The 13,940-nt window shown below is 46.9% G+C and overlaps 1 protein-coding gene across 1 annotated transcript in view; it reads right to left on the bottom strand.

The window, feature by feature from the left end:
* LOC141117583 (NACHT, LRR and PYD domains-containing protein 12-like) overlaps positions 1-13,940 on the bottom strand; it is a 183,029-nt gene that overhangs the window by 161,745 nt on the left and 7,344 nt on the right. The window contains exons 3-4 of the mRNA XM_073610496.1: positions 9,238-9,395; positions 4,661-4,838 (exon numbers count right to left, since the gene is read on the bottom strand). Coding sequence (XP_073466597.1) covers positions 4,661-4,838; positions 9,238-9,395 — 336 coding nt within the window. The remainder of the gene's footprint in view (positions 1-4,660; positions 4,839-9,237; positions 9,396-13,940) is intronic.

Below are 13,940 nucleotides of genomic sequence, written 5' to 3'. Positions count from 1 at the left end.
GGGCCCGTTCCTGCGCCTACCAAGAGGAACTGTGCGGGCTTACAGTGTTGTGGCACCACTACCACTAGGGATGAGCCAAACACCCCCCCTGTTCGGTTCGCACCAGAACATGCGAACAAGCAAGAAATTTGTTCGAACACGCGAACACTGTTAAAGTCTATGGGACACGAACATGAATAATCAAAAGTGCTAATTTTAAAGGCTTATATGCAAGTTATTGTCATAAAAAGGGTTTGGGGACCCGGGTCCTGCCCCAGGGGACATGGATCAATGCAAAAAAAGGTTTTAAAAACGGCCGTTTTTTCGGGAGCAGTGATTTTAATAATGCTTAAAGTGAAACAATAAAAGTGTAATATTCCTTTAAATTTCGTACCTGGGAAGAAAGAAGAAGCATTTAAATAAAGGAATTGTCAAAAACTGTCTCTTGTCATTTTTAACATTTTTGACAGTTTTTTGTGAAATGGTAGGGGTACTTTTGTACCCCCTTACCATTTCACACAGGGGGGAGGGCCGGGATCTGGGGGTCCCCTTGTTAAAGGGGGCTTCCAGATTCCGATAAGCCCCCCGCAACCATGGGGCAAGGGTTGTGGGGATGAGGCCCTTGTCCCCATCAATATGGGGACAAGGTGTTTTGGGGGGCTACACCAAAGCACCCTCTCAATGTTGAGGGCATTTGGCCTGGTACGGTTCAGGAGGGGAGGGGGGCGCTCTCTCGTCCCCCCTCTTTTCCTGCAGCCTGCCATGTTGCGTGCTCGGATAAGGGTCTGGTAAGGATTTTTGGGGGTACCCCACGCCATTTTTTAAAACATTTTGGCCAGGGTTTCCCTTTATATCCATACCAGACCTGAAGCGCCTGGTATGAAATTTAGGGGGATCCCCCACGTCATTTTTTTTTTTTAATTTTGGTTCGGCGTTCCCCTGTGGGGAATTCCCATGCCGTTTTTATTAATGAACGAGTCGCGACTAATATTGAATTGCCGGTCCGACAATACACATAAACATTCATTGATAAAAACCGGAGGAAGAACCAGAAGAACAAGAAGAACCAGAAGAAGAAGAAGATGGAGGAAGAAACCGAAGGAAGATAAAAGATAGAAGAAAGAAGATAGAAGAAGCATTTAAATAAAGGAAATAAACTGTCTCTTGTCATTTTTAACATTTCTGACACTTTTTTTGTGAAATGGTAGGGGTACTTTTGTACTTTTTAGCTGCAAGTAGTTTTAAATGACTTTGAAATGTCATTTTGCTGTCAGACTGTTCTAAACACGGGAAACATGTGCCCCTTTACAGGCATACTATAGACACGCCCCAGGTACGAAATTTAAAGGAATATTACACTTTTATTGTTTCACTTTAAGCATTATTAAAATCACTGCTCCCGAAAAAACGGCCGTTTTTAAAACTTTTTTTTGCATTGATCCATGTCCCCTGGGACAGGACCCGGGTCCCCAAACACTTTTTATGACAATAACTTGCATATAAGCCTTGAAAATTAGCACTTTTGATTTCTCCCATAGACTTTTAAAGGGTGTTCCGCGGCTTTCGAATTTGCCGCAAACACCCCAAATTGTTCGCTGTTCGGAGAACTGGCGAACAGCCGATGTTCGAGTCGAACATGAGTCCGACTCAAACTCGAAGCTCATCCCTAACCACCACCAAAGGCACAATTTTTCTGCCCCTGTTTAACAGGGGCATATAATTACAATTCTTGATATAATATTTCACAGCAGGGCCCGTTCCAGCGCCCACCAAGAGTAACTGTGAAGACTTACAGTGTTCTGGTACCACCAACACCTAAGGCCTAATTTTCTGCAGAGTATATAGGGCAGGCCGTATAGTATATACAGGCGGTCCCCTGCTTTCAAACAACCGACTTACAAACGACTCCTGCTTACAAACAGAGGGAGACAACAGGAAGTGAAATCTACCCTTAGGAAGGGAAATTCTCTCCTGTAAGAGTTAATATGGGAAAAAGGTGTCTCCACTGATGCTTTATCATCAATCCTTGTTACCCCAATAACCCAAAATTTTCAAAATCCAATTCTCATTGGGACAGAAAGTGAGGTAAAATCTTCTGAACAGGGGCACAGACAGCAAAACAAATGTTACAGGGGTGATAACCCTTCCCTATGTTATCCAAAAAGCTTAAAAATTGATTTTTTTTTGGCTGGAGCTACACTTACAAAATGTACCTGTTCCAAATTGGGATGAGGCCCCCACCCCCGCCTGGTCAGGAACCCACCCAGAGACTGGGGAAGAAGAAACAGCACTTACATATAAACTGTTGCACTAACGTGCACAAATCCGTCAATTGTTGTTGTAACTCACCTCCCGAGCCCAACGCAGCAGACGCCTGGTCCGCTGAGTTGGGTGTGGGTGCAGGCAACAATACCGTGGGTGGGGGGGATACTCCCAGACCCCTTGTACCCCCAGCCCCCATGCCCAATAGACTACCCAACACTGCCTGCAAAGAAGAAAAGGGGTTAGTACTGGACTTACCAGGCTGTACAGGAGAGGGTCCCGCAGCCGCCCGTCCCGAATCCCCCGCCACCGTTCGTTCGGGCACTCCGCCATCCACTGAGCTGGACAGCTCACCCTCAGATCGTTCGAATGCCGCATCAAGCCGCCCTGCCACCGCAGGGATGACAGTCGCAGAGGCGCCAACCCCAGATCCGGAAGTGCCTGTCCCAGCCCCCAGGGTGTGCTGTGCTCCAGCTCCCACTGCACCCCTCAATCTACAAACCTTCGTGCCAGCAGTTATTTCGGCCATCCAAGAGGGGGAACGCACCCTGCTCCGCCCCCCGACCTGAGGACCCAGCCATCTGTTGGAATATGGCCAACACTGGCGCCTGACATGTGGTCTCTCCTTCGCCGGGCCTCCCTGGCCGGAACATCACCAGGAGAGATGACCGCTCGTTCCTGTCTCCCTCGCTGTGCAGGCGGGGCCGGGGGGAAACCACACTGCGGTCCCTGCCTGACGAGCTCCGCCTCCGTCGGGGGTTCCACCCAGCGCTGGCACCAACTGTCTGGGTGGATGGCCAAGCCGGTGATGCTGGAGGATCCCTTGCGCTGAGCTCGGGTGGGTGGAGGGGGGGGCGCTCCGGAGGCCAAGACCTCCGAGCACGTCAGCCCCCAGACTCTCTGGCTGCTGCAGACTCCCCTCTAGCCAGGGAGGCAATCTGCTGATGCAGCCAAGCAGTGCCCTTAGGAGCAGCAGCTGCTTTTAGTTGGGCCAGGAAGCCATCCATCTCAGCCATATTACTCACAGGCAGGTGTGTAGAAAGCAGGCAGGAGCAGATGAGCTGTTTCTTCGTCTGGTGACCTCCGACTGACCACCGGACACTGGCCCCTCCCTAACTATGCTGCATACTATTCTGGCCACCCCCTCTACTCTGACCAATTCAAAACACCCAGTTAACCCTTAATTGGCTAGCTGGCCCTGCTACCCTGTCATGTCAGCCCTGCGCCTATTCCTGTGTCGTTTGCTACCGGCTTCTCTGTAATTCTGGTAAACAATGCCATCAAACATGCTTTGATAAATGGGGCAAAAAACATAAAACATTAAAGATAAATTACACCCACAAAAAATAATTAAGGTTAAATTAACACCAGATATGATGGGATGGGCGGCTATTCCAGCACAGTCCCACCACATGACAAGGAAAAATGCCTCGTCCCCGATTGCCCGGCTGGCAGTTTAACTTAACAAAATGTCTTTGTGACAGTTCAATAAAGTTAATTTAAAAAAGTGAATAGTGCTATGCACCAAGGTTGCACTGTACACTGGTGTGAATTATCCCGAATACTTACCTACCCTGCTCTCTGTGTTTGGAAAAGCTATAACTGTTGGAGACTTCTGGTGTGTCAGATGCCTTCTCCCCTGCTACATAATGTTCTTCCTCCCTCCAGCTACATATGCCAGTACTGTGTCCCAGGATTGACCCCATTGGTGTGTGCAGGGGTGTGCCAGGTGTGGCTGGACACACCCTAATCACCCCCTGTGCAGCGTAGATTCCCCCTGCTGCCCGGGGTTCATGTCATTTACCAGCTGCTTCCTTTTTTAAATGAGCACAGTGAGTGATTGCTACAGATCACAGACTGGTACTTTTACTTGTGTTTACTAGGCTTCAGCTTGTGAATGAACAGGAAGCCTCTCAGCACAGAGCACTTCCCATTCATTCACTGTACAATGCAACTAAGGCTACAGAGAAAGAGTGTGGGGAATCTCTGTCCTCAGCCCCTTTCTCTGTTGCAAAATTGAGACATCAGACCCCTGATATTTCAACAAAGCCCCCCCAACAGAGCTCCTAAAAGAATTGTAAATAAAAAATACTGTAAAAAAATAACAAACGTAAAAAACGACTGATATTGTCCACTGCCCAACTGACACCGTCCATGTTTTAATACATTTTAAAATGTTTGTTTACATTTATAAGCGTGAGTCTGTCTGTGTATGTGTGAGTGTATATGTATATGTGTATGTTATATATATATATATATATATATATATATATATATATATATATATATATACACACACATATACACACACACATACACACGCATGTGTGTTTAAGCTTTTGGCTGCACACCCCCATGTAATAGTCTGCACACACCAATGACTGACCCAAATGTTATTACAAACACAAAGTCCTGTTACCTGTCTGTCTTATCTCATCCAGAACTGCCAATAAATTAGGATGAGGATGATTTTTCTTCAGTGCATAGAGACATTGCCAGAGTCCAAGCACCGCTTCTCTTCCCTGATCCTGAATATCTTGTAACAAGGTGTGAGAGAAGAAAGCGACCCCCGATCCTTCTTTTATTGCCTGGTATTTCTGAAACAGACATATTATTTTTACCAGGGAGGTCTGAAACACACATACAGGTAGGGACAAAAGTATGTATACATCACTGATCAGATCATAACTAGTGATGTAACATTTCTGTACATTTTGAAGCCATGGGAAAAAACACTTTTTTCCCATTTTTTTTTTTTTGGGAAAAATTTACATTTAAAAAAAAAAAGTGTAGAGTAGTTTTACAAGTTGAAAGTCATTTTCTGGGAAGGTGAAATAAAAGTACAATTCTATTAATAAACAAACTAAGCTTGCTTTTTAAAATTGTTTTTTTTTTTTTTAAGGACTGTATATGTTAAGAACAGGTACCCCCCCCTTTCCCCTCATAATAATATAAAAGCTTCCTGCCAATATACATTTCCAGTTACTGATAATGCTGATCCAGAAGCATATATTGCTCTATGAAGAGCTTGATCCATGTTCTCCTGATTCTGAGGTGTCATTGTCTCTATAAATGAAGGGATTGTGTCCAGCCATGGCCAAAAGTTTTGAGAATGACACAAATATAAATTTTCACAAAGTCTGCTGCCTCAGTTTTAATGATGGCAATTTGCATATACTCCAGAATGTTATGAAGAGGGATCAGATGAATTCCAATAAATTGCAAAGTCCCTTTTTGCCATGAAAATGAACGTAATCCCCCAAAAAACATTTCCATTGCATTTGTGAAGAAGGCTTCAGGGAGCCCAAGAAAGTCCAGCAAGAGCCAGGATTGTCTCCTACAGTTGATTCAGCTGCGGGATCAGGGCACCACCAGTGCAGAGGGGGAGAGGAGGGCATGGGGCACCACCAGTGCAGAGGGGGAGAGGAGGGGATGGGGGCACTACCAGTGCAGAGGGGGAGAGAAAGGGATGGGGGCACCACCAGTGCAGAGGGGGAGAGGAGGGGATGGGGGCACCACCAGTGCAGAGGGGGAGAGGAGAGGATGGGGGCACCACCTGTGCAGAGGGGGAGAGGAGGGGATGGGGGCACCACCAGTGCAGAGGGGGAGAGGAGGGGATGGGGGCACCACCAGTTCAGAGCTTGCTCAGGAATGGCAGCAGGCAGGTGTGAGTACATCGGCACACACAGTGAGAAGAAGACTTTTGGAGGATGGCCTGGTGTCAAGAAGGGCAGCAAAGAAGCCACTTCTCTCCAGGAAAAACGTCAGGGACAGATTGATATTCTGCAAAAGGTACAGGGATTGGACTGCTGAGTACTGGGGGAAATTTTCTCTGATGAATCCCCGTTCCAATTGTTTGGGACATCCAAAAAAAAACCTTGGAGAAGGTTCAACTTTTCTTCTCTGGAGAAGAAAAGGTGAGCCCTAACACCAGTCCTGTGTCATGCCAACAGTAAAGCATCCTGAGACCATTCATGTGTGGGGTTGCTTCTCAGACAAGGGAGTGGGCTCACTCCCAATTTTTCCTAAGAACACAGCCATGAATAAAGAATGGTACAAAAACATCCTCCAAGAGCAACTTCTCCCAACCATCCAAGAACAGTTTGGTGGGGAACAATGACTTTTCCAGCATGATGGAGCACCTTGCTGTAAGGCAAAAGTGATAATTCCTAAGAGGCGGGTGAACAAAAAAAAACACAAATTCTAACAAACTCCAAGCATTGATTATGCAAGAATGGGCTGTCATTAGTGGCCCAGAAGTTGATTGACAACATGTCAGACCGAATTGCAGAGGTCTTGATAAAGAAGGGTCAGCGCTGCAAATATTGACTCTTTGAATAAACTTCATGTCATTGTCAATAAAAGCCGTTGACACTTATGAAATCCCAGTATCCCATAGTAACATCTGACAGAAAGATCTAAAAACACTGAAGCAGCAGACTTTGTGAACATTTATATTTGTGTCATTCCCAAAACTTTTGGCCATGGCTGTAGTACTGGAAGGCACTGCTGGTGAATAAACACTTTGCGATGATCCAGAAGCAGAGATTAGAGAGTTTCTGGAATGAGAACTCTGAAGGGGAAAGCTCTTCCCACTTTTATTCTGGTCCTCATCATTTCATTCCATAAAGTATTTTTATGTCTTTAGGGCCCCTCTGGCATGCCAGGGTGTGTTTTGTCAGCTTCATAGCATTTGGAAAAGAATATTTCTTTTCACAATATTTGCAAATTGCAGCTTTGCTCTCAGCAGAAATCACACTGTGGAAATGTTTCCAAACTCTAGATGTTGGTCTCTCCATTTTACTGAGAGGAGGAAAAGAAAAAAAACATTTACTGAGCAGACTATAAGGAAACATTATGGTGTGATGGTGGAGAACATTAATAGGAATTATTTAAAGCAGAAACTATCATCATCTACTGTATCCCAACAATCACCCAACTAAAAGAGGTACAAGATGGAGCCCACAAGAAAACTAAACTGGAGCCTTTCCCCTGCAGTGCCCCCTAGTGGCAGAAAAAGTACAGTGTTACTTGAATTGTATTCCAGGATTTGCTTGTCTTACATAAAGTCTCATCAGAAATCTTTATCTAAGGTCTTCATGTAATATAGTTTGAATACTATGAGATATACTGTGTGTGTATATATATATATATATATATATATATATATATATATATATATATATATATATATATATACACACACACAATATATATTACCAAAAGTATTGGGACACCTGCCTTTACACATCCCAGTCTTAGTCCGTAGGGTTCAATATTGCGTTGGCCCACCCTTTGCAGCTATAACAGCTTCAACTCTTCTGGGAAGGCTGCCGACAAGGTTTAGGAGTGTGTCTATGGGAATATTTGACCATTTTTCCAGAAGCACATTTGTGAGGTCAGGCACTGATGTTGGACAAGAAGGCCTGGCTTGTAGTCTCCGCTCAAATTTATTCCAAAGGTGTTCTATAGGGTTGAGGTCAGGACTCTGTGCAGGCCAGTCAAGTTCTTCCACCCCAAACTCGCTCATCCCTGTCTTTATGGACCTTGCTTTATGCAGTGATCTGGGATGGAATTGGGGTGTTGGATGGAGCTGGCATGGGATCGGGGTAGTGGATGGAGCTGGGATGGGATCGGGGGGGAGTGGATGGAGCTGGGATGGGATCGGGGGGAATGGATTGAGCTGGGATGGGATCGGGGTAATGGATGGAGCTGGAATGAGATTGGGGGAATGAATGGAGCCGGGATGGGATCAGAGGGGTGGACAGTTGGAGCCGGGATGGGATTGGGGTGGTGGATGGAGCCAGGATGGGATTGGGGGGAACGGATGGAGCCAGGATGGGATCATGGGGAATGGATGGAGCCAGAGTTGGATCAGGGGGGAGGATTCTGATAGGGTGGGGGGAGGATAGAGCTGCTATGGGATCTTTGATTTGGGGGAGGGGGGTTAAGGCATATGTGCTCTGGGGTGCTTTGGGAGGGAAGAGAACTTATGCTGGGGGGTCAAACTTCAAATCTGCCCCCCTCCTTCTAGCACAAGTCCTCTCTAATCCAAAACAAAGCACCCCCTAGCACATATCCTCGGTTAAACCCCCTCTCTAAAATCACTCCTGGCAGCACAAATGTTTCCTGCCCAGACCCTCCAGAACCCCCCCTCCCAATTACCATGTAAGGCTTCTGTTGTTATTACAGACCTTGTAGGGAAGGTGCCCCCCCTCCCGTTTCTTCCTCCTGGCCTGTGTACGAGAACATCAGAGCCGAGAAGGAGGAGGCGGCAGCTATAGTGCAGGCTGCAGCGATTGTGGGAGGGATTTATCAGACCCAGGCACCCTGTCTGTCAGTGTCTCTGCCTCACTCCTTCCTCCCCCACCCTCCCCGCACATCGTGTGGAGGGGAAAGCAGAGATTCCAGAAGGGAAAGAGGGAGTCACAGCGTTCAGTCCAGGCCATGTGTCACCCGGGTGTGGGCCGCACCTCCGCCCCCCCATAGCGACACCACTGGGAGGAGGGAAGTTATTTTTTCTGCCATAGCGAAGCTCGGGGGTTGAAGGGCGATGGGGTGTCTCAGATGAAGACCGTCTGGCTCTTCCTGTCCTGCATCTGTCAGAGAGAAGGGGGGGTGGAGTAGGCGGGGCCTAGGCGGGGAGAGGAGCTGCAGCCATGGCAGTCAGTGTAGCCAGGGGGCAGCGGCTGAAGTTCGCAGCGCTCGAGGTTGTGCTGCGCCACCTTTCTGTTTCACATTTTGAAGAGCTGGGTAAAGATTAAAGGAAAGCCGGCGCCAGCATTAGCACTTCTTGGGACCCTCTGACTTTGGTGCCCCCCTTCTTCTGGCTCCCTCAGGCAGCTGCCTTAGCTGCCTTATGCTGGCACCGGCCCTGCCTTGACTTTACAGAGAAAGTCAAGGTTTGCACATAACTTCAGCAACAATGATATTCACATGTGATTATCTCTGACATAGACATTTATCACAATTCATTTGGAATTATTTTTTCCTTACATCTGTGTTTAAGATATTCCGAGATTTTATCTCTCTCAGGAGGGCCTCAGTGTCCATGTTCTCCAAGATATAGGCCAGATCATCTTTGTAATACTCGTACATAATCCTCAGTGATGAATCGGAATATGAAGACAGCTGACGGCGGAACACTTTGAGGTCTATAGAAACACAGAAAATAGATTTACAGGGTTGTGGATTCAACTCAGATCTCATATTTTCAGGAACTGGGGAAATCTATTTCTTTGTATCTTTTAATCTTTGATTTGTCTTAGAGCCCTTTCACACTGGGGCAGTTTGCAGGCGCTATTGCGCTAATAATAGCGCCTGCAAACCGACCCAAAAGTGCCGCTGCTGTGTATCCAGTGTGAAAGCCCCGAGGGCTTTCACACTGGAGCGATGCACTGGCAGGACGGTAAAAAAAGTCCTGCCAGCAGCATCTTCGGAGCGGTGAAGGAGCGGTGTGTATACCGCTCCTTTACCGCTCCTGCCCATTGAAATCAATGGGACGGCGCGGCTATACATACCGACGGTAAAACGTCGCTAATAATAGCGGCGTTTTACCGCCGATGCCGCCCCAGTGTGAAAGGGCTCTTACTTTGCAACACAGTAATACCTCGGATAATTTGTTCCAGGAACATGCTTGTAATCCAAAGCACTTGTATATCAAAGCAATTATCCCCATAAGAAATAATGAAAACTCAGATGATTCATTCCACAACTATTTATTCATAAATCCTTCAGTTTATAGTCCATATAAAAAGATTATAGTTATGTAACCATAAATGTCCATCTACAAATGGAAGCCTCCACAAGGGGATTAGAAGCAAAATTCAGACTTCCGGTTCCGGCGCCACATGAGGAGAAGGTAACGAGCTCCAGCTCCCGCAGCGCTCCTCACTAATCTGCCTCTCAAGCCAGCTATTGCTCCGAGGAGACCCCCCATCGCAGTGCGGACATACAGCGGGCTCCCATGGATCGCTTTGTGGAGCGATCGTATGCTCGGGTGGTCACATCCACGATCCCCACCGGAGGAGATACAGCGGTGGACACAGCCAAGATGGCGGCCGCCCCAGGCATGACGGAGCAGGCACACACGCAGCCACAGCCGCAACCACAGCTCCCCTCAGCTCCTGACATGACAGGTACGGACCCTACCTCCCCTGCTGGAATTGCACAGGCTGTAGTCACGCTGCTGGGCCCCACTCTCACAGCTACAGTGGATGCAGCAGTTCATAGAGGGTTAGAGCAGTTACATATTGACCTACAAGCACAGGCACAGAGAATCAATCAGGTAGAGGATAGAATTTCCTCCCTGGAAGATGAACTCACAGCCTCATCTGTAGCAGTAGCACGTCTCACAGTTACTAATAGGGACATATGGGACAAACTCGATGATTTGGAAAATCGTTTGAGGAGAAACAATTTACGCATCATTGGTCTGCCTGAATCAGTTTCCACACCACAGCTAACCAATATATGCACAAAAATCATCCCAGAACAACTGGGCCTTCGCATTCCCTGCACTATTGAACGCGCGCACCGCATTGGTCAATTCTCAGAATCACGTGCCAAACCCCGCCACGTTATTGTAAAGTACCTCAACTACGCGGACAAGAATGCCATAATGCAAAAGTTTCGTTGTTCACGGTCTTTAATGGTTGATGGCGCAAAACTCCTACTTTTTGCAGATTATTCCATAGAGGTAATGAAGCAACGTAAAGCGTTTTCACCGATCTGCTCCACCATTCATCATAACCAAATCCGGTTCTCCTTAGCCTATCCGGCTGTCCTCCACATCGAAACACATGAAGGAGAACACCTCACGTTTCATACCCCTGAGGAGGCGGAACATTTTCTCGCCACCCGAGGCACAGAAATGGAACATAGCAACCTTGAAGAGAATTCACCTTCATCATCACCGTCGACAGCGAAGGTACCACCTAAGCATCAACGCAGCCCCACAAAACCCCCATACAAGCGCAGCCACTTTACTAACCAAGACGACCGCTCTGCAAATCGATGAAGGACTCCAGGAACTTTATCTGACCATCTACACTTCCTCGGATGGGTAATATTACCCCCCATTGTCTCTAACCTGACTTCTTCCTATTTTACATGTTAGCCTGTTTTAGGTGTAATGTCTTACACGGTTGCTATTACCTATTAACTAAAGGTCCTGTTATAATGCCTCCCAGCCTGGTTTACCACCACCCATCGCCCTCACTTTGTTTACCCAAAAGGTCAACATAATAACTCAGGTGATCTCCATGGTTATAGACCCCTCACGGGGCAGACCCTTTGACTAAGCCCCCCCCTTTTTTGTACTTTATTATCTTAGCTGAGCCTATTCTTTGACACAGATACAACCAGCACTTCCCTTAATCCCATATCCTGATCCTCCCCCTATACCAACTCCTACCTTCCACCACTCCCTCCCTCCCCTCCCTCCCCCATTTCTCTCATCTCTTCCTCCCCTATCCCACTCCTCTTAGCCAAAATCATGCTCATATGTTAGGAGCTAGCGGGTCGCTGAGAGGCATTATGGGTAGTTGTATCCCATGTGGAAAAAAGTGAAGTACACTGTTTGTAGTTTGTTACGTTATAACTGTAACCTTGCTTTGTTACGGCTCAATAACTATTACTTAATGCATTCGCAATTCATGTTTGCCTTATTAGTACCTTTTATTTTATATGACCTACAACTTTTGGGTGATTCCTGTATGGTTGCAACTGTACATATCAGGAGGCTCCCTGATCAGCCTCCCATTCATTACAACTATCATATCCAATCATGTCTTTTTCAGCCAATGGGAATCACCTGAAATTTATATCATGGAATGTTAAGGGGCTCCGATCCCCGAATAAACGTATGTCCATACTTAGACATCTACGGCGTCTTAGGGCAGATGTGGCCCTATTACAGGAGACACATCTCTCCGCAGACGATTTAAAACGCCTTAAAAAAATGTGGGTAGGTTCTGTATACGGGTCCCCTGCATTAGGCCGCAAGGCTGGTGTAGCTATTTTAATTCATAAAAACCTACGACACTCTGTCAGAGAAGTGAGGGCTGACGCCTTAGGCCGCAAACTGACCTTACATATGACCATAGGCGACAAAGCCGTAGCTATCACCAATATCTATGCTCCCAACTCTCCAGACACTTCATTCTTCCAGGACATGGTTCAATGGGTCCTCACTGCCCCTGAGGTATTGCATTTAGTGGGCGGGGACTTTAACTCGGCCATGTCCACACTGGCAGACCGCACTTATCTCCCTAAACAAAAGACAAGGCCCGGTCCCTCCCATACACCAGACTCGACTCCCTTAGCACACTCCATTGAATCTATGCATTTTGTAGACATCTGGCGCCTGGCACATCCAACGGACAGAGAATATACTTTCTTCTCGCCCCCACATAATACCTTCTCTCGTATAGACTACTTCTTTGCCTCCCCGGCCCTAGTATCTGTAATAAACACCCCAGACATTTACGATGCCAGAATCTCAGACCACAGCCCCATCGCAGTCCATATGACTCAATCCACACCCTCAACTCCTTCCCCTACCTGGCGTTTCCCTTCATATCTGGCGGATAATGAAGACTTCCGACACGTATTGCACCAAACATGGGAAGAATATATCTCCACAACTGGAGCACATATCTCTGACCCAAACCTCTTCTGGGAAGCAGGCAAAGCCTTCCTACGAGGTAAAATCATCTCGTACACCATACAATTTAAAAAACACACCCGACAACAATATATGCAAGCAAGTGAATCCCTACGTCTAGCTCACGACAAGCTAACACTAAACCCGCACCTTAGCTAATATACAGGAATGGAAGCGGGCCAAGTGCGCCTTTGATCTCTGGGCAGAACAACACGAAGCTGCTAAAACTTCGTACTCTACTCTTCACTTTCACAAATTTGGCAACAAGGCAGGCAGATTGCTTGCCAGACTATGTTCAGGACCAAGACGTCCTACACATATCCCAACCTTGAGAAATGCTTCCGGCTCGCTAGTTACCTCGCCTGCCGAAGTCAGCAAACTACTTGCAGATTATTATACTGATCTGTACCGAGCAGACCCAGCAGATCAACCTGCCGTGGAAGCTCTGCTAGACAAGATACGTCTGCCCAGGCTTCAAACGTCACACTTGGAGGCACTTAATGCGCCTATCACCCTAGAAGACATACAACAGACGATCAAATCTATGGCCTCTGCTAAAGCTCCGGGTCCCGACGGGTACACTGCGGAATTCTTCAAATTAACGGCCGATTTTATTCCCAACACACTGAAGCATGTATATGCAGCCATGTGGGACGGAGGTCCATACCTTCCCACAGGGACACAAGCTCATATCAAATTAATCTCTAAGAAAGGGAAGGATCCCTTACTTCCAGGCTCCTATCGTCCAATTTCATTAATAAATGTGGACGTAAAAATCCTGTTTAAAATCGTAGCATCACGTTTAGCTCTCTTACTTCCGTCCCTCTTACACCCAGCCCAATCAGGTTTTGTCTCAGGATGTTCAGCCACACTAAACATCCGTAAGGTCTTAATGGCGCTAGAATTTGCTAAAACACACCCCGATCAAGATGTAGCAATAATGTCCCTAGACGCCGAAAAAGCCTTTGACAATATTGATATTTCATGGCTTTTCACAGTAATGGAAAAATTCGGCTTTTCAGGTCCAATCACA

This window comes from Aquarana catesbeiana, linkage group LG13, assembly GCF_042186555.1.
Source record: "Aquarana catesbeiana isolate 2022-GZ linkage group LG13, ASM4218655v1, whole genome shotgun sequence".
In the NCBI taxonomy this organism is placed as follows: domain Eukaryota; kingdom Metazoa; phylum Chordata; class Amphibia; order Anura; family Ranidae; genus Aquarana; species Aquarana catesbeiana.
Note: the sequence above shows the minus strand (reverse complement) of the source record. Positions and strands in the feature narration are given on the sequence as shown.